A 23,082-nucleotide genomic window follows, 5' to 3' on the forward strand; every position below is an offset into this window, starting at 1 on the left:
TAGCCTTCCTGACCTTGCAGTCACACCCCCCCCCCCCCCCCCATAAGGTTTGGGTGTTGTCCGAGTGGAATGCCGAAACCATGAAAAGTGCAAGCATTTCTCCAGCATACTGGCCTGATGACAGATTGCCTTGGCTTCTGTAAGCTGAAATAATGCGGGTTGGATAATAGATATAGATTTTTATTTCCCATGACGACCTTGTGAAAAGCAGCTCATTCTTGAGTTTCCATCTTATGAGAGTGTCTTCTGGATCTGCTGCCAGATCTGCATTTCTGTTAAAGATAAGGCAGGTGGTAAGTCCCTCACTCAGCATGCTTGCTTTTTCCTCCTGCCCTTGGAATCACCAGTTTAATACTATGCACCACATTACACCTCCATTACCAGTCTGGGATGTAATCTCAATGAGAATCTATTACACTCAGTCATTGAGAGATACTAGTCAGTGCACAGGTACCTCCGAGAGGAGGGGAGGCTATAAGAGAGAGCAGTCCGTACATGCACGTCTCCCAGAACAAGAACAAACCTGAAAAATACTAGACTGAGTGCAGATAAGAGGCAGGACAAAGAGATACCAATCAGTCCCTTGTGCACTAAGTGGTCCCAGTTGGTGCACAGATAACACAGTGAGAGGGGACTGAGTCAGTGTACAGCTATCTCCCCGAGAGAGAGAGGACTGAGAGATCTGAATCAGTGTACAGTTAACACCCTGAAAGAGAGGAATCTGAGGTTGTCTCAGACCATCTCTCTCTCTCTCTCTCTCAGGATGACGTCTATGCGGTTTCACCCAGTCTCTTCTCACTCAGACATTCAGATCTCATTGTCTTTGTCCAGTTGAGAGCTTCCTGATGATAGGATTCAATGGGATCAATAGGGAGAGACTATTTCCTGTTGTGGGGAGGGGGACCAATCCAGACAAGGAGAAACTTCTTCAACCAGAGAGCGGTGAATCTATGGAATTCACTGCCACAGAAGGCTGTGGAGACCAGATCATTGAGGATATTTAAGACTGAGATAGATGGGTTCTTGATTGTCAAGGGTTACATGGAGAAAACGGGAAAATGGGGTTGAGAAACTTATCAGCAATGATTGAATGGTGGAGCAGGCTCGATGGGCCCAATGGCCTAGTTACTGCTCCTATGTCTTATGGTAGTATCAAGGTGAGGGGGGGGGGGGGGGGGGGGTTGGGTTGGGTTGGCGACAGGGTACGTGTGGGTGGCAGAACCTTAAAATGGCAACCAGGCTGTTCAGGGGGTCGTGAGGAAACCCTTCCTCTCAAAGTGAGGTAGAAATCTGGAAGTCTTCCACCTTCTGCTGCTCCCACCCCCAAAAAATTGTTCAGATTGCAAGATCAATTAAAAAAAACAAGGTCTGACATTATTAAAATTGTTTGGGTAAGCTTTATGAAAAGTGGTATAGTTATGGATCAGCCATGATCTGACACTGTCACGGGACAGCATTAAGGAGCTGAATGGCCTCCTACTGCTTCTAAAATGGCGCTTATTGTTGCAAATGATGCATTTTGGAAGGTCTAACGCAGGAGGGAAGTATGTAATAAATTGCAGAACCCTTACTAGCGTCAACATACAGGGGGATCTAGGCATACAGGCCCACAGTTCTCTGAAAGTGACAACACAAGGGGATAAGGTAGTCAAGAAGGTGTACAGTAATCTTGCCTACATCAGTTGTGGGATAATGTAAAAATTGGCAAGTCGCATTATGGCTGTATAGAACTTTGGTCAGGCCACATTTGGAATATTGTGTACAGTTCTGCTTGCCACACTAATAGAAGGATGTGGAGGCTTTGGAGAGGGTTCAGAAATGGTTTCCCAGAATGCTGCCAGGTTTGGAGGGTATTAACAACAAGGAGATATTGGCTAAACTTGGTTTGTTTTCGTTTGAATGTCAAAGGATTAAGGGTGACCTGATAGAAGTTAACAAAATTGAGAGGGTCTTTTTCCCAGGTTAGAAATGTCAATTACCTTTAAGATAAAAGGGGCAAGTCTTTTTTTACATAGAGTGCCTGGAATGTGTTACCCAGAGGAGGTGATGGGGGTAGATACAGTAGCAACGGTTAGGAGATATCTTGCCAGCCAAATGAACAGGCAGGGAATAAAGAGATCTGGGCTGTGGAGAGGTGACCGATTTTATAGTTTAGAAAGACATCATGTTAGTACAGTCTTGGTGGGCTGAGGTGCCTGTTTCTATGCTGTCCTGTTGTTTGGTCTTTGAAGATGGCCCTTAAAATTGACTACTTCTTTGAGCTTTCCTTTGCTTGTCTCTAATATCTCCTTGCGCTGGTTAAAAGTTGCCTGAAAACGTGCTATACAGGTCACTCTGCATACGCAGGCCACCAAAGACCTGTCAGCACTTGCTTGCTCTCCTGCTGATCATCAAGCTCCCTCTCCAAATCTCCATCCCCACCAACCTACGAAATATCCCCCGATCCCCCCCACTACATCTCCCACCTCTGTGAAAACCCATCCAAGCCCACAGGCTCACCACTGTCTGGGTGAGGAGACTTCTCTTCATCCCAGTCCTAAGTGGTGTACCCTGTAATCCTTCGAGTGTGACTCCCGGTTCTGTATTGCCAAGCCCCGTTGGGAGAAATAAACTCTCTGGGCTGTAGGAATAGAGCAGCATTGCTGAGCTGATGGGCGTGGGCTTTGATCTGAAACCTTCAGAGGTTTACTCAGTAAAATGCCAAGGTCTTTTTTTTTAATCTCCCTCTGAAGTGCTTTTCCCCGATGACTGTCTGACTGAGCATTTGATCCATAATGCTCTTTTCCACCACCAAGCTAATTTGCTGCTTTGTAGGCCGAGCACACGGGGATGGCTGAAATTATTGGAGGTTCGGCCGCGCTGCGCACTCAGTCCTCCAGATCGTTAACAAATCAGCAGCATCCACACTGAGGCTAGCCAGACAGATGCTGTATCCCGAATCAAAAAACCATCAAACCCACCAGGTGTTTGGCTCTTTGAGCATGTGAGTTATTACATCATGTGTAAAGCTTCAAGGCATTACAGTGTGAGGGCCAGATGGAAAGTTTCCATAGCAACCATGCTCAATAAACTGCACTACTCTAGCCCCACGCACAACATGCACTCAACGTTACAAATTCAATGCAATTCATCCAACATGTAGTATGCTAAGCACCACGAGGAAAAATGACAGGAAATATTCTCTGGCATTCTGTTCCTGGATTTCTTATACCGGTCTGTTGCTGTATAACACTGGGGTACAGTACTGGTGGGGACAGGTCTGTCACTGTATAACACTGGGGTACAGTACTGGTGGGGACAGGTCTGTCACTGTATAACACTGGGGTGCAGTACTGGTGGGGACAGGTCTGTCACTGTATAACACTGGGGTGCAGTACTGGTGGGGACAGGTCTGTCACTGTATAACACTGGGGTGCAGTACTGGTGGGGACAGGTCTGTCACTGTATAACACTGGGGTACAGTACTGGTGGGGACAGGTCTGTCACTGTATAACACTGGGGCACAGTACTGGTGGGGACAGGTCTGTCACTGTATAACACTGGGGTACAGTACAGGTGGGGATAGGTCTGTCACTGTATAACACTGGTGTGCAGTACTGGTGGGGACAGGTCTGTCACTGTATAACACTGGGGTACAGTACTGGTGGGGACAGGTCTGTCACTGTATAACACTGGGGTACAGTACTGGTGGGGACAGGTCTGTCACTGTATAACACTGGGGTGCAGTACTGGTGGGGACAGGTCTGTCACTGTATAACACTGGGGTGCAGTACTGGTGGGGACAGGTCTGTCACTGTATAACACTGGGGTGCAGTACTGGTGGGGACAGGTCTGTCACTGTATAACACTGGGGTACAGTACTGGTGGGGACAGGTCTGTCACTGTATAACACTGGGGCACAGTACTGGTGGGGACAGGTCTGTCACTGTATAACACTGGGGTACAGTACAGGTGGGGATAGGTCTGTCACTGTATAACACTGGTGTGCAGTACTGGTGGGGACAGGTCTGTCACTGTATAACACTGGGGTACAGTACTGGTGGGGACAGGTCTGTCACTGTATAACACTGGGGTACAGTACTGGTGGGGACAGGTCTGTCACTGTATAACACTGGGGTACAGTACAGGTGGGGACAGGTCTGTCACTGTATAACACTGGGGTACAGTACTGGTGGGGACAGGTCTGTCACTGTATAACACTGGGGTACAGTACTGGTGTGGATAGGTCTGTCACTGTATAACACTACAGTACAGTACTGGTGGGGATAGGTCTGTCACTGTATAACACTACGGTACAGTACTGGTGGGGACAGGTCTGTCTCTGTATAACACTGGGGTACAGTCCAGGTGGGGACAGGTCTGTCGCTGTATAACACTGGGGTACAGTACTGGTGGGGACAGGTCTGTCACTGTATAACACTGGGGTACAGTACTGGAGGGGACAGGTCTGTCACTGTATAACACTGGGGTACAGTACTGGTGGGGACAGGTCTGTCACTGTATAACACTGGGGTACAGTACGGGTGGGGACAGGTCTGTCACTGTATAACACTGGGGTAGAGTACAGGTGGGGACAGGTCTGTCACTGTATAACACTGGGGTACAGTACTGGTGGGGACAGGTCTGTTACTATCTAACACAGGGGTACAGTACTGGTGGGGACAGGTTTGTCACTGTATAACACTATGGTACAGTACAGGTGGGGACAGGTCTGTCACTGTATAACACTGGGGTACAGTACTGGTGGGGACAGGTCTGTCACTGTATAACACTACGGTACAGTACTGGTGTGGATAGGTCTGTCACTGTATAACACTGGGGTACAGTACTGGTGGGGACAGGTCTGTCACTGTATAACACTGGGGTACAGTACTGGTGGGGACAGGTCTGTCACTGTATAACACTGGGGTACAGTACTGGTGTGGATAGGTCTGTCTCTGTATAACACTGGGGTACAGTACTGGTGGGGACAGGTCTGTCACTGTATAACACTGGGGTACAGTACTGGTGGGGACAGGTCTGTCACTGTATAACACTGGGGTACAGTACTGGTGTGGATAGGTCTGTCTCTGTATAACACTGGGGTACAGTACTGGTGGGGACAGGTCTGTCACTGTATAACACTGGGGTACAGTACAGGTGGGGACAGGTCTGTCACTGTATAACACTGGGGTACAGTACTGGTGGGGTCAGGTCTGTCTCTGTATAACACTGGAGTACAGTACTGGTGGGGACAGGTCTGTCTCTATACAGTATTGAACAGCATTTACAGGTAGAGCGACTGAGGGGCTTACTCTGCCTGTGCTGCTTCCTGTTCTCCCCCCACCCCCCCCCATATCTGCCTGTCTCACCCACAAGCCATACCATTCAGCTTCAGGAATGGTATCTGTGGGTTAGCTGCATTGAAGGCTGAAGAGACCCTAGCTGCCCCCTCTGATTGCAATGGGGAATTCCCTCCCCTCCCATAACCGACGCAGTATCCTGGTGTGCTGCCAGCTCAGTGTTCAGTCAGCAGGGCTGTGGAGAAAGGAGCCAAGCTGTTGGTGCAGAGACTGACCATTCAGCCTGCTCTGCCAATCAATTAGTGACTCAACACTGTCTGTCTGTTTCCATTCTGTAACGTTTAATCCCCTCAAACATCTAGCAACTTCGAGTTTGAAATTCTCACTTGATGTTGTCCCCTTCTCCCACTGGACTGATGTGAAATGTAAAAAAAATGTTTAACCTGTTTTTGTAATAGACTTGATTGAAACGTTATTATACTCCTGGAAAAGGTGGGACTTGAACCAGTCTCTTGGTCTGGAGTAGGGACACTACCTCTGCACCACGAGAGGCCCTCTTACCCCTAACCACTCCAGCTGGAGAAGATAGTTTCTGTCCTTGTCTTCGACCAGTACATTGACTAGACTCACCACGTAAACACTGGCTACAACAGGAGCAGGTCAGAGGCTGGGAATACTGCAGTGAGTAACTTGCCTCCTGAGTCCGCAAAGCCAGTCTACCGTCGACAAGGCATAAGTCAGGAGGCAATACTCCCCACATGTCCCCTGGATAGAGCAGCTCCAAAAACACTCGAGAAGCTTGACACCATCCAGGACAAGGCAGCCCCTGCTTGATTGGCACCACACCCACAAACACCAAATCCCTCCTACACTGACACTCTGTTACAACAGTGTGTGGACCGGCACGGTGGCACAGTGGTTAGCACTGCTGCCTCACAGCGCCAGAGACCTGGGTTCAATTCCCGCCTCAGGCGACTGACTGTGTGGAGTTTGCACATTCTCCCCGTGTCTGCGTGGGTTTCCTCCGGGTGCTCCGGTTTCCTCCCACAGTCCAAAGATGTGCAGGTCAGGTGAACTGAGCATGCTAAATTGTCCGTAGTGTTAGGTAAGGGGTAAATGTAGGGGTATGGATGGGTTGCGCTTCGGCGGGGCGGTGTGGATTTGTTGGGCCGAAGGGCCTGTTTCCACACTGTAAGTAATCTAATCTAATCTAATCTACAAGATGCACTGCAGGAATTCACTAAAGATCCTTAGACAGCACGTTTCCAACCCATGACCACTTTCATTTCTAGAAGGACATGGGAAGCAGATACACTGGCACAACCAAGCCACTAGCCATCCTGACTTGGAAATCTATCAGTGATCCTTTACTGTCACTGGTACAGATCTTGCCAATGGCACTGTGGTGACTCTGCAGCACATAAACTGCAATGGATCAAGGAAGTAGCTCTCCACCAGCTTCTTGAGGGCGACTAGGGATAGGCAAGAAATGTTGGCCAGCCAACGATGCCCACAAATAAATTTATTAAAAAGTCCTTCATTATATCATGCTTTTGTCTTTTTCACTCAAGGGTATACAAGCCTAGCCAGTGCAGCTGGTCTTTGTAAATATTTCAGTTCTGATCCAGAGGATGTCCTGTCCCCATTGTTAGCATGTTTTGGTGTTCTCAGTCTTTGCTTGCCTCGGTCGCTAAAGTTATTTCTTCCTCTTCCCCCCGCCCCCTCCCATAGCGTATTTATTACCTGTCCCTGGAGTTTTATATGGGTCGCACGCTGCAGAACACAATGGTGAACCTGGGACTCCAGAATGCCTGCGATGAAGCCATCTATCAGGTAAGAGGTGGGGAGTTAGTGAGTAACATTCTTCCCCCCCATCTCCCTCCATCCCTCCGTGATGTTGCGACTTTTTTTTAGATTACTTACAGTGTGGAAACAGGCCCTTCGGCCCAACAAGTCCACACCGACCCGCCGAAGTGCAACCCACCCTGACCCATTCCCCTACATTTACCCCTTCACCTAACACTATGGACAATTTAGTATGGCCAATTCACCTGGCCTGCACATCTTTGGACTGTGGGAGGAAACCGGAGCACCCGGAGGAAACCCCACACAGACACGGGGAGAATGTGCAAACTCCACACAGCCAGTCCCTGAGGCGGGAATTGAACCCGGGTCTCTGGCGCTGTGAAGCAACAGTGCTACCACTGTGCCACCGTTCTGCCCAACTCTCCATGGCAGTATCTTCCTACATCCCTGGCTGTTTGACAGATGATTTGTGTCAAATTCTTTTCAAAACCTGACCCTGGATGTGCATCATATACCATTGTAGGACTTGGCCAACTAATTCCAATCTCTTAATTACCCACTTGCTGTTTTTCCTCTATTGCCTTGTATGTTCTTCACATTCCATTTTAAAAGTCATGTCTGAATATGCTCCACGAGTTCCTGTGAATTCTCAATATTGTGTCCAAGTCCCTATTGTTAGTAGCAACAGGATGTTTCAACTTCCACAGCTCACTTGCTTGCTTTCTGTCACTCGCTCATGCTCTCACTCGCTTTATCTCGCTCGCTTTCTCTCTCTCTCTCTGTCTCGGAGGGGCCAGGTACCATAGGAGAGAGGCCTATTTGACCCCTCAAGCCTGCTTTACCATCCACAGCTCATCTCCTGCCTCAGCCCCATTTTCCTGCACTCTTCCCACATTCTTTGACATCTAGAGACCTGTCAACTTCTGTCTTGAACATTCCCTGTTCCTTCTGATCTCATAACTAAATGGCCTCAACATATTCAGAAATGGTGTTTGCTGATTGTAGACCAGGGAAAGTCCAGAGGGAGACCTCCTTCCCTTTTGATTCCCGGAGAAGTATTGCACATCTGGGATGAGTTAGCGAAGGTTGACTGATGTCACGTTGAGGGGGAATCTGTTTCCAGCCAAAGTGCAGCTGAGGTAGAGAACATCCCATCACAGTGTACCCAGGAGAGAGAGGATGCAGGGGTCCCTGTTGCTGGTCTTTTCCTACTCATCCATGGGATGTGGGCATTGCTGGCTGGGTCAGTATTTACACTCTATCCCTAATTGCCAAGAGGGCATTATGGATCAACCACATTGCTGTGGGTCTGGACTCACATGTGGGCCAGAATGGGTAAGGAGAGCAGATGATCTTCCCTAAAGAGATCCAGATAGGTGTTTGCGAGAAGTGACAGTGACTAGATGGTCACCATTAGGCCATCAGATTGTAGGGAGTTAACATCCCACCATGGCTGGGATTCGAGCCCATATCTTCAGAGTGCTGGCCTGTGCTTCTGTATCTCTCACCCAGAGACATTACAGTGATGCCACCACCTCCCCTTCTGTACTCTAATCACCCTGTTCAGGGATGATAATATAACATCTTCCTCTCTGGAGCAGGCTGGTCTTGAACCCAGGCCTCAGAGGCAGGAACTTAACTGCTGCACCACAAGAGTTCTCCCATTTGCTGTTCCATAGCAAGTGTAGCTATTTCCAGTCCCATCAGGGAGGCCTTTACAACAAGGGTTTAGGCACCTTAATTTCGCCTAAGTCTCTGTGTCTCTGTGTCTCTCTGTGTCTCTGTGTCTCTGTCTGTCTCTGTGTCTCTCTGTCTCTCTCTCTGTCTCTCTCTCTCTCTCTGTTTCTCTGTTCTGTCTGTCTGTCTGTCTCTCTGTCTCTGTCTGTCTCTCTCTCTGTCTCTCTCTTTCTGCATGCCCGTCACGAGACACCCTCTGTTATGGGAATAAATTTTGCAGGCTTTATTGCAACGTGACAAGGATTGGCGGGACTTGGAGGGTTGGGTGACTGACCTGGGCTGCGCTCTAAGGCTCTGTGACATTTAGGAGGCTGACTGACTTGTCAGGAATCAGCTGCAGCTGTTCAGAGCACCTTCTCACATTACTGGCGTTGATCTCCCTCTGAACTGCTCTAGATGGGATGCTGAATAAGGCAGAAGAGAAACCTAACTCTGAGGGTCTTTCAGCAGTGACCTCCGCCATTTAATTCTTCTCGGAAGCTCCTCCCATGTTAACTCCTGCTTTGGAGTCCTTGTACCTTTCCTTTTTGATTCTGATTCAGTAATTCCAAACGTGCTTGGAGCATAGAACAATACAGCGCAGAACAGGCCCTTCGGCCCTCCATGATGTGCCAACCTATGAACTATTCTCAGCTCGTCCCCCTACACTATTCCATCATTATCCATGTGCTTATCCAAGGATTGTTTAAATCTCCCTCATGTGGCTGAGTTGACTCCATTAGCAGGGAGGGCATTCCACCCCCTTACCACTCTCTGCATAAAGAATCTGCCTCTGACATCTGTCTTAAATCGATCATCCCTCAATTTGTAGTTATGCCCCCTCGTACACGCTGACGTCATCTTCCTAGGAAAAAGACTCTCACTGTCTACCCTATCTAATCCTCTGATCATCTTGTATGTCTCTATTCAATCCCCTCTTTGCCGCCTTCTTTCCAATGAGAACAGACCCAAGTCTCTCAGCCTTTCCTCATAAGACCTTCCCTCCAGACCATGCAACATCCTGGTAAATCTCTTCTGCCCCTTTTTCCAATGCTTCCACATCCTTCCCGAAATATGGGGACCAGAACTGTACAAGTGCGGCCGCACCAGCGTTTTGTACAGTTGCAGCATGATATTGCGGCTCCGGAACTCAATCCCTAACACACTGTACGCCTTCTTCACAGCACTAGCCACCTGGGTGGCAACTTTCAGGGATCTATGTACATGGACACCAAGATCCCCCTGCACATCCACACGACCAAGAATCTTTCCATTGACCCAGTACTCTGCCTTCCTGTTATTCTTACCTAAAGTGCATCACCTCCCATTTAGCTGCATTGAACTCGATTTGCCACCTCTCAGCCCAGTTCCGCAGTTTATCCCAGACCCCCGAAGCTTTGTCCATTCCTGTGTAATGCTCCCTTCCCCCAAGTGTCCTGAGTTGTAGCTTCCTGCTGAGCTGGTGTTATTTGCTGGTCAGAGGGAGCGGTGTTGACTGCTCCAGCAGCGAGCAGGCTCCAGCTGAGGTGGCCCCTTGAGCCGGGGGATTGTCCTGCTTTGTAAACCCTTGGTTCCACTGCCCCTATCAGGGCTGGGCTGGGCTGGGCTGGCCCTCGCCGGATGGCGACTCTCATACCTCTTTCGCCTTTCTCCCGCAGCTTGGTCTGGACATGGAAGAATTGGAAGAGATCGAGGAAGACGCTGGGCTTGGAAATGGGGGTCTAGGCCGACTAGCTGGTGAGCAACTCCGCCATCCGCCCCCCCACCTCCATCTAGCTTTACAACTTTTATCTATCCCACCATTCAGCTGGGCTCCCCGTTCCCTTGTGGCCCCACTTATGCAGATTGCTCGTGGCTCAGGTTTTCTCTACAATGATAACTCATCCAGTCCAGTTCTGATCGCTCCCCCTCAGGGCCTGCTTTAAGGTTGGATTTCTGACCTGTCTCCCTCCATTCCCTAGCGTGGATGAGGAACTGCGCTGTTGAGACTGTTAGACTCTTTCCCCTTCCATACTATCAACGTCTCGAATGCTCAAGGCATCGCAATTAGTAAAATAAAAAGCTCAGAGTGAGAGGGAAACAGTCACACACACACTCCTGTACCTTCAGAGCGTGATTGTGGATGAGGGGGGATATCTTAAATATGCAAGACGTGGGTGTATAACACACAAGTGTGGGGGAGGGGGTGTGGGTGTGTGTGGGGGAGGGGGTGTGGGTGTGTGGGGGAGGGGGTGTGGGTGTGTGTGGGGGAGGGGGTGTGGGTGTGTGCGTGTATGGGTGTGTGTGGGGGAGGGGGTGTGGGTGAGGGGGTGTGGGTGTGTGTGGGGGAGGGGGTGTGGGTGTGGGTGTGTGTGGGGGAGGGGGTGTGGGTGTGTGTGGGGGAGGGGGTGTGGGTGTGTGCGTGTATGGGTGTGTGTGGGGGAGGGGGTGTGGGTGTGTGCGTGTATGGGTGTGTGTGGGGGAGGGGGTGTGGGTGTGTGCGTGTATGGGTGTGTGTGGGGGAGGGGGTGTGGGTGTGTGTGGAGGAGGGGGTGTGGGTGTGTGCGTGTATGGGTGTGTGTGGGGGAGGGGGTGTGGGTGTGTGCGTGTATGGGTGTGTGTGGGGGGAGGGGGTGTGGGTGTGTGTGGGGGAGGGGGTGTGGGTGTGTGCGTGTATGGGTGTGTGTGGGGGAGGGGGTGTGGGTGTGTGCGTGTATGGGTGTGTGTGGGGGAGGGGGTGTGGGTGTGTGTGGGGGAGGGGGTGTGGGTGTGTGTGGGGGAGGGGGTGTGGGTGTGTGCGTGTGTGGGTGTGTGTGGGGGAGGGGGTGTGGGTGTGTGTGGGGGAGGGGGTGTGGGTGTGTGCGTGTATGGGTGTGTGTGGGGGAGGGGGTGTGGGTGGTGTGGGGGAGGGGGTGTGGGTGTGTGCGTGTATGGGTGTGTGTGGGGGAGGGGGGTGGTGGGTGTGTGTGGGGGAGGGGGTGTGGGTGTGTGCGTGTATGGGTGTGTGTGGGGGAGGGGGTGTGGGTGTGTGTGGGGGAGGGGGTGTGGGTGTGTGCGTGTATGGGTGTGTGTGGGGGAGGGGGTGTGGGTGTGTGTGGGGGAGGGGGTGTGGGTGTGTGCGTGTATGGGTGTGTGTGGGGGAGGGGGTGTGGGTGTGTGTGGGGGAGGGGGTGTGGGTGTGTGTGGGGGAGGGGGTGTGGGTGTGTGTGGGGGAGGGGGTGTGGGTGTGTGCGTGTATGGGTGTGTGGGGGGGAGGGGGTGTGGGTGTGTGTGTCTGGGTGTGTGCGGGGGAGGGGGTGTGGGTGTGTGCGTGTGTGGGTGTGTGTGGGGGAGGGGGTGTGGGTGTGTGTGGGGGAGGGGGTGTGTGGGTGTGTGTGGGGGAGGGGGTGTGGGTGTGTGTGGGTGTTTGTGGGGGAGGGGGTGTGGGTGTGAGTGGGGGAGGGGGTGTGTGGGTGTGTGTGGGGGAGGGGGTGTGGGTGTGTGTGGGTGTTTGTGGGGGAGGGGGTGTGGGTGTGAGTGGGGGAGGGGGTGTGGGTGTGAGTGGGGGAGGGGGTGTGGGTGTGTGTGGGCGAGGGGGTGTGGGTGTGTGTGGGCGAGGGGGTGTGGGTGTGTGTGGGCGAGGGGGTGTGGGTGTGTGTGGGCGAGGGGGTGTGGGTGTGTGTGGGGGTGGCGGTGTGGGTGTGTGGGGGCGGGGGTGTGGGTGTGTGTAGGGGAGGGGGTGTGGGTTTGTGTGGGGGAGGGGGTGTGGGGGGGTGTGGGTGTGTGTGGGAGGGGGGGTGTGGGTGTGTGTGGGGAAGGGGGTGTGGGTGTGTGTGGGGGAGGGGGTGTGGGTGTGTGTGGGGAGGGGGTGTGGGTGTGTGTAGGGGAGGGGGTGTGGGTGTGTGTGGGGAGGGGGTGTGGGTGTGTGTGGGGAGGGGGTGTGGGTGTGTGTAGGGGAGGGGGTGTGGGTGTGTGTGGGGAGGGGGTGTGGGTGTGTGTAGGGGAGGGGGTGTGGGTGTGTGTGGGAGGGGGTGTGGGTGTGTGTAGGGGAGGGGGTGTGGGTTTGTGTGGGGGAGGGGGTGTGGGGGGGTGTGGGTGTGTGTGGGAGGGGGGGTGTGGGTGTGTGTGGGGAAGGGGGTGTGGGTGTGTGTGGGGGAGGGGGTGTGGGTGTGTGTGGGGGAGGGGGTGTGGGGGTGTGTGGGTATGTGTGGGGGAGGGGGTTTGGGGGGGTGTGGGTGTGTGTGGGGGAGGGGGTGTGGGTGTGTGTGGGGGAGGGGGTGTGGGTGTGTGTGGGGGAGCGGGTGTGTGGGGGTTGTGGGTGTGTGTGGGGGAGGGGGTGTGGGTGTGTGTGGGGGAGGGGGTGTGGGTGTGTGTGGGGGAGGGGGTGTGGGTGTGTGTGGGGGAGGGGGTGTGGGTGTGTGTGGGGGAGGGGGTGTGGGGATGTGTGGGGGAGGGGTGTGGGTGGGTGTGGGGATGTGTGGGGGAGGGGGTGTGGGTGTGTGTGGGGGAGGCGGTGTGGGTGTGTGTGGGGGGAGGGGGTGTGGGTGTGTGTGGGGGAGGGGCTGTGGGGGGGGTGGGGGTGGGGGGGGGGGGGGGGTGTGGGGGGTGGGGGGTGGGGGGGGTGGGGGGGTGTGGGTGTGTGTGGGGGAGGGGGTGTGGGTGGGTGTGGATGTGTGTGGGGGAGGGAGTGTGGGTGGGTGTGGGGGAGGGGGTGTGGGTGTGTGTGGGGGAGGGGGTGTGGGTGTGTGTGGGGGAGTGGGTGTGGGGGGGTATGGGTGTGTGTGGGGGAGGGGGTGTGGGTGTGTGTGGGGGGAGGGGGTGTGGGTGTGTGTGGGGGAGGGGGTGTGGGTGTGTGTGGGGGAGGGGGTGGGGGTGTGTGTGGGGGAGGGTGTGTGGGTGTGTGTGGGGGAGGGGGTGTGGGTGTGTGTGGGGGAAGGGGTGTGGGTGTGTGGGGGGGAGGGGGTGTGGGCGTGTGTGGGGGAGGGGGTGTGGGCGTGTGTGGGGGGAGGGGGTGTGGGCGTGTGTGGGGGAGGGGTTGTGGGTGTGTGTGGGGGAGGGGTTGTGGGTGTGTGTGGGGGAGGGGTTGTGGGTGTGTGTGGGGGAGGGGTTGTGGGTGTGTGTGGGGGAGGGGTGTGGGTGTGTGGGGGGGGAGGGTGTGTGGGTGTGTGTGGGGGGAGGGGGTGTGGGTGTGGTGTGGGGGAAGGGGTGTGGGTGTGTGGGGGGGAGGGGGTGTGGGCGTGTGTGGGGGAGGGGGTGTGGGCGTGTGTGGGGGAGGGGGTGTGGGCGTGTGTGGGGGAGGGGTTGTGGGTGTGTGTGGGGGAGGGGTTGTGGGTGTGTGTGGGGGAGGGGTTGTGGGTGTGTGTGGGGGAGGGGTTGTGGGTGTGTGTGGGGGAAGGGGTGTGGGTGTGTGGGGGGGAGGGGGTGTGGGTGTGTGTGGGGGAGGGGGGTGTGGGTGTGTGTGGGGGAGGGTGTGTGGGGGAGGGGGTGTGGGTGTGGGTGGGGGAGGGGGTGTGGGTGTGAGTGGGGGAGGGGGGTGTGGGTGTGAGTGGGGGAGGGGGTGTGGGTGTGAGTGGGGGAGGGGGGTGTGGGTGTGTGTGGGTGTGTGTGGGGGAGGGGGTGTGGGTGTGTGTGGGTGTGTGTGGGGGAGGGGGTGTGGGTGTGTGTGGGTGTGTGTGGGGGGAGGGGGTGTGGGTGTGTGTGGGGGAGGGGGGTGTGGGTGTGTGGGGGGGAGGGGGTGTGGGTGTGTGGGGGGGAGGGGGTGTGGGTGTGTGGGGGGGAGGGGGTGTGTGTGGGTGTGTGGGGGGGAGGGGGTGTGTGGGTGTGTGGGGGGGAGGGGTTGTGTGTGGGTGTGTAGGTGTGGGGGGTGTGGGTGTGTAGGTGTGGGTGTGTAGGTGTGGGGGGTGTGGGTGTGTAGGTGTGGGGGGTGTGGGTGTGTAGGTGTGAGGGGGGTGTGGGTGTGGGGGGGTGTCGGTGTGTAGGTGTGGGGGAGGGGGTGTGGGTGAGTGTGGGGGATGGGGTGTGGGTGTGTGTGGGAGAGGGGTTGAGGGTGTGTGTGGGGGAGGGGTTGTGGGTGTGTGTGGGGGATGGTGTGTGGGTGTGTGGGTGTGTGTGGGGGAGGGGGGTGTGGGTGTGGTGGGGGAGGGGGTGTGGGTGTGTGTGGGGGAGGGGGTGTGGGTGTGTAGGTGTGTGGGGGGTGTAGGTGTGGGGGGTGTGGGTGTGGGGGGGTGTGGGGGTGTGGGTGGGGGAGGGGGTGTGGGTGTATGTGGGGGAGGGGGTGTGGGTGTATGTGGGGGAGCGGGTGTGTGTGGGTGTGTGTGGGGGAGGGGGTGTGGGTGGGTGTGTGTGGAGGAGGGGGTGTGGGTGGGTGTGTGTGGGGGAGGGGGTGTGGGTGTGTGTGGGGGAGGGGGTGTGGGTGGGTGTGTGTGGGGGAGGGGGTGTGTGTGGGTGTGTGTGGGGGAGGGGGTGTGGGTGGGTGTGTGTGGAGGAGGGGGTGTGGGTGGGTGTGTGTGGAGGAGGGGGGTGTGGGTGGGTGTGTGTGGAGGAGGGGGTGTGGGTGGGTGTGTGTGTGGGTGGGTGTGTGGGGGGGAGGGGGTGTGGGTGGGTGTGTGGGGGGGGGGGTGTGGGTGGGTGTGTGTGGGGGAGGGGGTGTGGGTGGGTGTGTGTGGGGGAGGGTGTGTGGGTGTGTGTGTGTGGGGGAGTCGGTGTTGGTGGGTGTGTGTGGGGGAGGGGGTGTGGGAGTGTGTGGGGGAGGGTGTGTGGGTGGGTGTGGGTGTGGGGGACGGGGTGTGGGTGCGTGGGGGAGGGGGTGTGGGTGTGTGTGGGGGAGGGGGTGTTGGTGTGTGTGTGTATGGGTGTGTGAGGGGGTGTGGGTGTGTGTGGGGGAGGGGGTGTGCCTGGGGGGGTGGTGTGGGGGTGTAGGGGTGTGTGTGGGTGTGTGTGGGGGAGGGGGTGTGTGTGTGGGTGTGTGTGGGGGAGGGGGTGTGTGTGTGGGTGTGTGTGGGGGAGGGGGTGTGGGTGTGTGTGTGTATGGGTGTGTGCGGGGTGTGGGTGTGTGTGGGGGAGGGTGTGTGTGTGTGTGTGTGGGGGAAGGGGTGTGTGTGTGTGTGTGGGGGAGGGGTTGTGTGTGTGGGTGTGTGTGGGGTAGGAGTTGTGTGTGTGGGGGAGGGGTTGTGTGTGTGGGTGTGTGTGGGGGAGGGGTTGTGGGTGTGTGTGGGGGAGGGATTGTGGGTGTGTGTGGGGGAGGGGGTGTGGGTGTGTGTGGGGGAGGGGTTGTGTGTGTGGCTGTGTGTGGGGGAGGGGCTGTGTGTGGGGGAGGGGCTGTGTGTGGGGGAGGGGTTGTGGGTGGGTGTGTGTGGGGGAGGGGGTGTGGGTGGGTGTGTCTGGGGGAGGGGTGTGGGTGTGTGTGGGGGAGGGGGTGTGTGTGTGTGTTGGGGAGGGGATGTGGGTGTGGGTGTGTGTGGGGGAGGGGGTGTGGGTGTGTGTGGGTATGTGTGGGGGAGGGGGTGTGGGTGTGTGTGTGTGTATGGGTGTGTGTGGGGGAGGGGGTGTGTCTGGGGGGGTGGTGTGGGGGTGTAGGGGTGTGTGGGGGAGGGGGTGTGGGGGTGGGTGGGTGGGTGTGGGGGGGTGTGGGTGGGGGGCTGTGAGTGGCTGGGTGTGGGTGGGTGTGTGGGGGGGAGGGGGTGTGTGGGGGAGGGTGTGTGTGTGTGTGGGTATGTGTGGGGGAGGGGGTATGTGTGTGTGTGGGGGGTGTGGTTGTGTGGGTGTGTGTGTGTGTGGTGAGGGTGGGTGGGTGTGGGGGGTGTGGGTGTGGGGCTGTGAGTGGGTGGGTGTGGGTGGGTGGGGTGGGTGTGAGTGGGTGTGTGTGGGGGGTGTGATTGTGTGGGTGTGAGTGGGTGGGTGTTGGGGGGTGTGAGTGGGTGGGTGTTGGGTGTGTGTGGGGGGGTGGGCGGGTGTGGGGGGAGTGTGGGTGTGTGTGGTGGGTGTGTATGGGTGTGTAGGTGTGGGGGGGTGTGGGTGTGGGGGGGGTGTGGGGGGTGTGGGGTGTGTAGGTGTGGGGTGGTGTGGGTGTGGGAGGGGTGTGGGTGTGTAGGTGTGGGAGGGGTGTGGGTGAGTAGGGGTGGGAGGGGTGTGGGGGGGTGTGTAGGGGTGGGGGGGGTGTGGGTGTGTAGGGGTGGTTGGGTGTGGGTGTGTAGGTTTGGGGGGTGTGGGTGTGTAGGTTTGGGGGGTGTGGGTGTGTAGGTTTGGGGGGTGTGGGTGTGTAGGTTTCGCGGGGTGTGGGTGTGTAGGTTTGGGGGGTGCGGGTGTGTAGGTTTGGGGGGTGTGGGTGTGTAGGTTTGGGGGGTGTGGGTGTGTAGGTGTGGGGGGGTGTGGGTGTGTAGGTGGGAGTGGGTGGGTGTGTAGGTGGGGGGTGGGTGGGTGTGTAGGTGGGAGGTGGGTGGGTGTTTGGGGGTGGGGATGTGGGGGGGGTGGGTGTATGGGTGTGTGGGGGGGTGGGTGTGTAGGTGTGGGGGGGTGGGTGTGTAGGTGTGGGGGGGTGGGGGTGTGGGTGTGTAGGTGTGGCGGGGTGTGGGTGTATAGATGTGTGGGGGGGGTGTGGGTGTGTAGGTGTGGGGGTGTGGGTGTGTAGGTGTGGCGGGGTGTGGGTGTGTAGGTGTGAGGGGGGTGTGGGTGTGTAGGTGTGGGGGGGGTGGGTGTGTAGGTGTGGGGGTGTGGGTGTGTAGGTGTGGCGGGGTGTGGGTGTGTAGGTGTGGGGGGGTGTGGGTGTGTAGGTGTGAGGGGGGTGTGGGTGTATAGATGTGTGGGTATGTAGGTGTGGGGGGGTGGGTGTGTAGGTGTGGGTGTGTAGGTGTGGGTGTGTAGGTGTGGGGGGGTGGTTGTGTAGGTGTGGGGGGGGGTGGTTGTGTAGGTGTGGGGGGGGGTGGGTGAGTAGGTGTGGGGGGGGTGGGTGTGTAGGTGTGTCGGGGTGTGGGTGTGTAGGTGTGGGGGGTGTGGGTGTGCAGGTGTGTAGGTGTGAGGGGGTGTGGGTGTATAGATGTGTGGGTATGTAGGTGTGGGGGGTGTGGGTGTGTAGGTGTGGGGGGGGTGGGTGTGTAGGTGTGGCGGGGGGTGGGTGCGTAGGTGTGGCGGGGGGTGGGTGCGTAGGTGTGGGGGGGTGGGTGTGTAGGTGTGGGGGGGGTGGGTGTGTAGGTGTGGGGGGGTGGGTGTGTAGGTGTGGGGGGGTTGGGTGTGTAGGTGTGGGGGGGGTTGGGTGTGTAGGTGTAGGGGGGGTGGGTGCGTAGGTGTGGCGGGGGGTGGGTGCGTAGGTGTGGCGGGGGGTGGGTGCGTAGGTGTGGCGGGGGGTGGGTGCGTAGGTGTGAGGGGGGTGTGGGTGTGGGGGGTGTGGGTGTGTAGGTGTGGGGGGTGTGGGGTGTGTAGGTGTGGGGGGTGTGGGTGTGTAGATGTGGGTGTGTAGGTGTGGGGGGGTGTGGGTGTGTAGGTGTGGGGGGGTGTGGGTGTGTAGGTGTGGGGGCGGTGTGGGTGTGTAGGTGTGGGGGCGGTGTGGGTGTGTAGGTGTGGGGGGTGTGGGTGTGTAGGTGTGGGGGCGGTGTGGGTGTGTAGGTGTGGGGGCGGTGTGGGTGTGTAGGTTTGGGGGGGGGGTGTGGGTGTGTAGGTGTGGGGGGGCTGTGGGTGTGTAGGTGTGGGGGGGGTGTGGGTGTGTAGGTGTGGGGGGGGTGTGGGTGTGTAGGTGTGGGGGGCGGTGTGGGTGTGTAGGTGTGGGGGGGTGGGTGTGTGGGTGGGTAGGTGTGGGGGGGTGTGGGTGTGTAGGTGTGGGGAAGTGTGAGTGTGTGGGTGTGTAGGTGTGAGGGGGTTGTGGGTGTATAGATGTGTGGGTGTGTAGGTGTGGGGGGGGTGTGGGTGTGTAGGTGTGGGGGGGTGTGGGTGTGTAGGTGTGGGGGGGTGTGGGTGTGTAGGTGTGGGGGGGTAGGTGTGTAGGTGTGGGGAGATGTGGGTGTGTAGGTGTGGGGAGATGTGGGTGTGTAGGTGTGGGGGGGTGTGGGTGTGTAGGTGTGGGGGGGTGTGGGTGTGTAGGTGTGGGGGGGGTGTGGGGGGTGTGGGTGTGTAGGTGTGGGGGGTGTGGGTGTGTAGGTGTGGGGGGGGGTGTGGGTGTGTAGGTGTGGGGGGGTGTGGGTGTGTAGGTGTGGGGAGATGTGGGTGTGTAGGTGTGGGGGGTGTGGGGTGTGGGGGGTGTGGGTGTGTAGGTGTGGGGAGATGTGGGTGTGTAGGTGTGGGGGGGTGTGGGTGTGTAGGTGTGGGGGGTGTGGGTGTGTAGGTGTGGGGGGTGTGGGTGTGTAGGTGTGGGGAGATGTGGGTGTGTAGGTGTGGGGGGTGTGGGTGTGTAGGTGTGGGGGGGGTGGGTGTGTAGGTGTGGGGGGGGTGGGTGTGTAGGTGTGGGGAGATGTGGGTGTGTAGGTGTGGGGGGGGTGTGGGTGTGTAGGTGTGGGTGGGTGTGGGTGTGTAGGTGTGGGGGGGGTGGGTGTGTAGGTGTGGGGGGGGTGGGTGTGTAGGTGTGGGGGGTGTGGGTGTGTAGGTGTGGGGGGTGTGGGTGTGTAGGTGTGGGGGGGTGTGGGTGTGTAGGTGTGGGGGGGTGTGGGTGTGTAGGTGTGGGGGGGGTGGGTGTGTAGGTGTGGGGGGTGTGGGTGTGTAGGTGTGGGGGGTGTGGGTGTGTAGGTGTGGGGAGATGTGGGTGTGTAGGTGTGGGGGGGTGTGGGTGTGTAGGTGTGGGTGGGTGTGGGTGTGTAGGTGTGGGGTGGGTGGGTGTGTAGGTGTGGGGGGTGTGGGTGTGTAGGTGTGGGGGGGTGTGGGTGTGTAGGTGTGGGGAGGGTGTTGGTGTGTAGGTGTGGGGGGCGTGGGTGTGTAGGTGTGGGGGGGGTGTGGGTGTGTTTGGGGGGAGTGTGGGGGGGGTGCGTGTGTGTATGGGTGCAGGTATGTATGGGTGGGTGTGTGGGGGGGGATGGGTGGGTGTGTGAGGGGGCTTATGGGTGGGTGTGTGTGTGGGGGGGCGTGTGGTTGGGGGGGTTTGTGGGGGGCATGTGGGTGGGGGCGGTGTGGGGGTGGGGGGCGTGTGGGTGGGGGTGGGTGTGCGGGGCGTGTGGGTGGGGGTGAGTGTGTGGGGCGTGTGGGTGGGGGTGGGTGTGGGGGGCGTGTGGGTGGGGGGGTGTGGGGGTCGTTGAGTGTGGGGGTGTGGAGGGGTGTGGGTGTGGAGGTGTGTGGGGGTGTGGGTGTGTAGGTGTGGGGGGTTGTGGGTGTGTAGGTGTGGGGGTATATGTGTGGGGGGTTGTGGGGGTGGGGGGGCGTGTGGGTGGGGGGGTTTGTGGGGGGCGTGTGGGTGGGGGCGGTGTGGGGGTGGGGGGCATGTGGGTGGGGGTGGGTGTGGGGGCGTGTGGGTGGGTGAGTTTGTGGGGGGTGTGGGTGTGTAGGTGTGGGGGAATGTGGGGGTGTAGGTGTGGGGGGGTGTGGGGGTGTAGGGGTGGGGGGGTGTGGGGGTGTGGGGGTGTAGGTGTGGGGGGATGTGGGGGTGTTGGTGTGTGGGGGTGTGGTGGTGTAGGTGTGGGGGGGTGTGGTGGTGGGGGGCGTGTGGGTGGGGGTGGGTGTGGCGGGCGTGTGGGTGGGGGGGTTTGTGGCGGGCGTGTGGGTGGGGGGGTTTGTGGGGGGCGTGTGGGTGGGGGTAGTGTGGGGGCGTGTGGGTGGGGGTGTGTGTGAGGGGCGTGTGGGTGGGGGGGTGGTGTGGGGCGTGTGGGTGGGGGTGGTGCGGGGGTCGTTGAGTGTGTGGGTGTGGAGGTGTATGGGGGGGTGGGGGGGGTGTGGGTGGGGGGGGTGTGGGTGTGGGGGGGGTGTGGGTGTGTAGGTGTGTGGGGGGTGTGGGTGTGTAGGTGTGGGGGGTGTGGGTGTGTAGGTGTGGGGGGTGTGGGTGTGTAGGTGTGGGGGGGTGTGGGTGGGGCGGTGTAGGTGTGGGGGGTGGGGGGGTGTGGGTGTGGGGGTGTAGGTGTGGGGGGGGTGTGGGTTTGTAGGTGTGGGGGGGGTGTGGGTTTGTAGGTGTGGGGGGGGTGTGGGGGTGTAGGTGTGGGGGGGGTGTGGGGGTGTAGGTGTGGGGGGGTGTGGGTCTGTAGGTGAGGGGTGTGTGTGGGGGGGGTGGTGGGGGGTAGGTGTGGGGAGGTGTGGGGGGGGTAGGTGTGGGGCGGTAGGTGTGGGGGGCTGTGGGGGGGATGTGGGGTTTAGGTGGGAGGGGTGTGGGGGTTAGGTGTGGGGGGGTGTGGGTGTGTAGGTGTGGGGGGGGTGTGGGTGTGTAGGTGTGGGGGGGTGTGTGTCTGTTGGTGTGGGGGGTGTGTGGGGGGGATGTAGGGGTGTGGGTGTGGGAGTGTGTGGGGCTGTAGGTGTGGGGGTGTAGGTGTGGGAGGGTGGGTGGGTGGGGTGGTGGTGTAGTTGTGGGGGGGTGGGGGTGTAGTTGTGGGGGGGGTGGGGGTGTAGGTGTGGGGGGGTTGGGGGTGTAGGTGTGGGGGGGTGTGGGTGTGGGGGGGGTGGGGGTGTAGGTGTGGGGGGGTTGGGGGTGTAGGTGTGGGGGGGTGTGGGGGTGTAGGTGTGGGGGGGGTGGGGGTGTAGGTGTGGGGGGGGTTGGGGGTGTAGGTGTGGGGGGGTGTGTGGGTGTGGGGGGGGTGTGGGGGTGTAGGTGTGGGAGGGTGTGGAGGTGTAGGTTTGGGGGGTGTGGGTGGGTGGGGTGGGGGGTGTAGGTGTGGGGGGGTGGGGGTGTAGGTTTGGGGGGGTGGGTGGGTGGGGGTGGGGGTGTAGGTGTGGGGGGGGTGGGGGTGTAGGTTTGGGGGGGGTGGGTGGGTGGGGTGGGGGTGTAGGTGTGGGGGGGGTGGGGGTGTAGGTTTGGGGGGGGTGGGTGGGTGGGGTGGGGGTGTAGGTGTGGGGGGGGGTGGGGGTGTAGGTGTGGGGGGGGTGGGGGTGTAGGTGTGGGGGGGGTGGGGTGTAGGTGTGGGGGGGGTGGGGTGTAGGTGTGGGGGGGGGTGGGGGTGTAGGTGTGGGGGGGGTGGGGTGTAGGTGTGGGGGGGGTGGGGTGTAGGTGTGGGGGGGGGTGGGGGTGTAGGTGTGTGGGGGGGTGGGGGTGGGGGTGGGGGTGGAGGTGTGAGTGGGGGTGGGGGTGTGGGTTGGGGTGGGGATGTGGGTTGGGGTGGGGATGGGGGTGGGGGTGTGGGTGTGGGTGGGGGGGGTGTCGGTGGGGGTGGGGGTGTGGGTGGGGGTGTGAGTGGGGGTGTAGGTGTGGGTGGGGGTTGAGGTGTGGGTGGGGGTGTGGGTGGGGGTGTGAGTGGGGGTGTAGGTGTGTGGGGGGGTGGGGGTGTGGGTGGGGGTGGAGGTGTGGGTTGGGGTGGGGATGTAGGTGGGGGTGTGGGTGGGGGTGGGGGGGGTGTGGGTGGGGGTGGGGGTGTGGGTGGGGCGGGTGTAGGTGTGGGTGGGGGTGTGGGTGGGGGTGTGAGTGGGGGTGTAGGTGTGGGTGGGGGTTGAGGTGTGGGTGGGGGTTGAGGTGTGGGTGGGGGTTGGGGTGTAGGTGTGGGTGGGGGTTGGGGTGTAGGTGTGGGTGGGGGGTGGGGGTGTAGGTGTGGGGGGCTGTGGGTGTGTAGGTGTGGCGGGGTGTGGGTGTGTAGGTGTGGGGGGGTGTGGGTGTGTAGGTGTGGGGGGGTGTAGGGGTGTAGGTGTGGGGGGGTGTAGGGGTGTAGGTGTGGGGGGGTGTAGGGGTGTAGGTGTGGGGGGGTGTAGGGGTGTAGGTGTGGGGGGGGTGTAGGGGTGGGGGGGTGTAGGTGTGGGGGTGTAGGGGTGTAGGTGTGGGGGGGTGTAGGGGTGTAGGTGTGGGGGGGTGTAGGGGTGTAGGTGTGGGGGGGGTGTAGGTGTGGGGGGGGTGTAGGTGTGGGGGGGTGTAGGTGTGGGGTGGTGTAGGGGTGTAGGTGTGGAGGGGTGTAGGTGTGGAGGGGTGTAGGTGTGGGGGGGGTGTAGGGGTGGGGGGGGTGTAGGGGTGGGGGGGTGTAGCGGTGTAGGTGTGGGGGGTTGTAGGGGTGTAGGTGTGGGGGGGTGTAGGGGTGTAGGTGTGGGGGGGGTGTAGGTGTGTGGGGGTGTAGGGGTGTAGGTGTGTGGGGGTGTAGGGGTGTAGGTGTGGGGGGGTGTAGGGGTGTAGGTGTGGGGGGTGTAGGTGTGTGGGGGTGTAGGTGTGGGGGGGTGTAGGGGTGTAGGTGTGGGGGGGTGTAGGGGTGGGGGGGTGTAGGAGTGTAGGGGTGGGGGGGTGTAGGGGTGT

The 23,082-nt window shown here is 59.2% G+C and overlaps 1 protein-coding gene across 1 annotated transcript in view; it reads left to right on the forward strand.

Moving 5' to 3' along the window:
- LOC140457030 (glycogen phosphorylase, muscle form) overlaps positions 1-23,082 on the forward strand; it is an 84,699-nt gene that overhangs the window by 13,645 nt on the left and 47,972 nt on the right. The window contains exons 2-3 of the mRNA XM_072550946.1: positions 7,014-7,115; positions 10,463-10,541. Of these exons, the coding sequence (XP_072407047.1) occupies positions 7,014-7,115; positions 10,463-10,541 (181 nt within the window). The remainder of the gene's footprint in view (positions 1-7,013; positions 7,116-10,462; positions 10,542-23,082) is intronic.

The sequence above is a fragment of the Chiloscyllium punctatum genome, chromosome 31, assembly GCF_047496795.1.
Source record: "Chiloscyllium punctatum isolate Juve2018m chromosome 31, sChiPun1.3, whole genome shotgun sequence".
Lineage (NCBI taxonomy): Eukaryota > Metazoa > Chordata > Chondrichthyes > Orectolobiformes > Hemiscylliidae > Chiloscyllium > Chiloscyllium punctatum.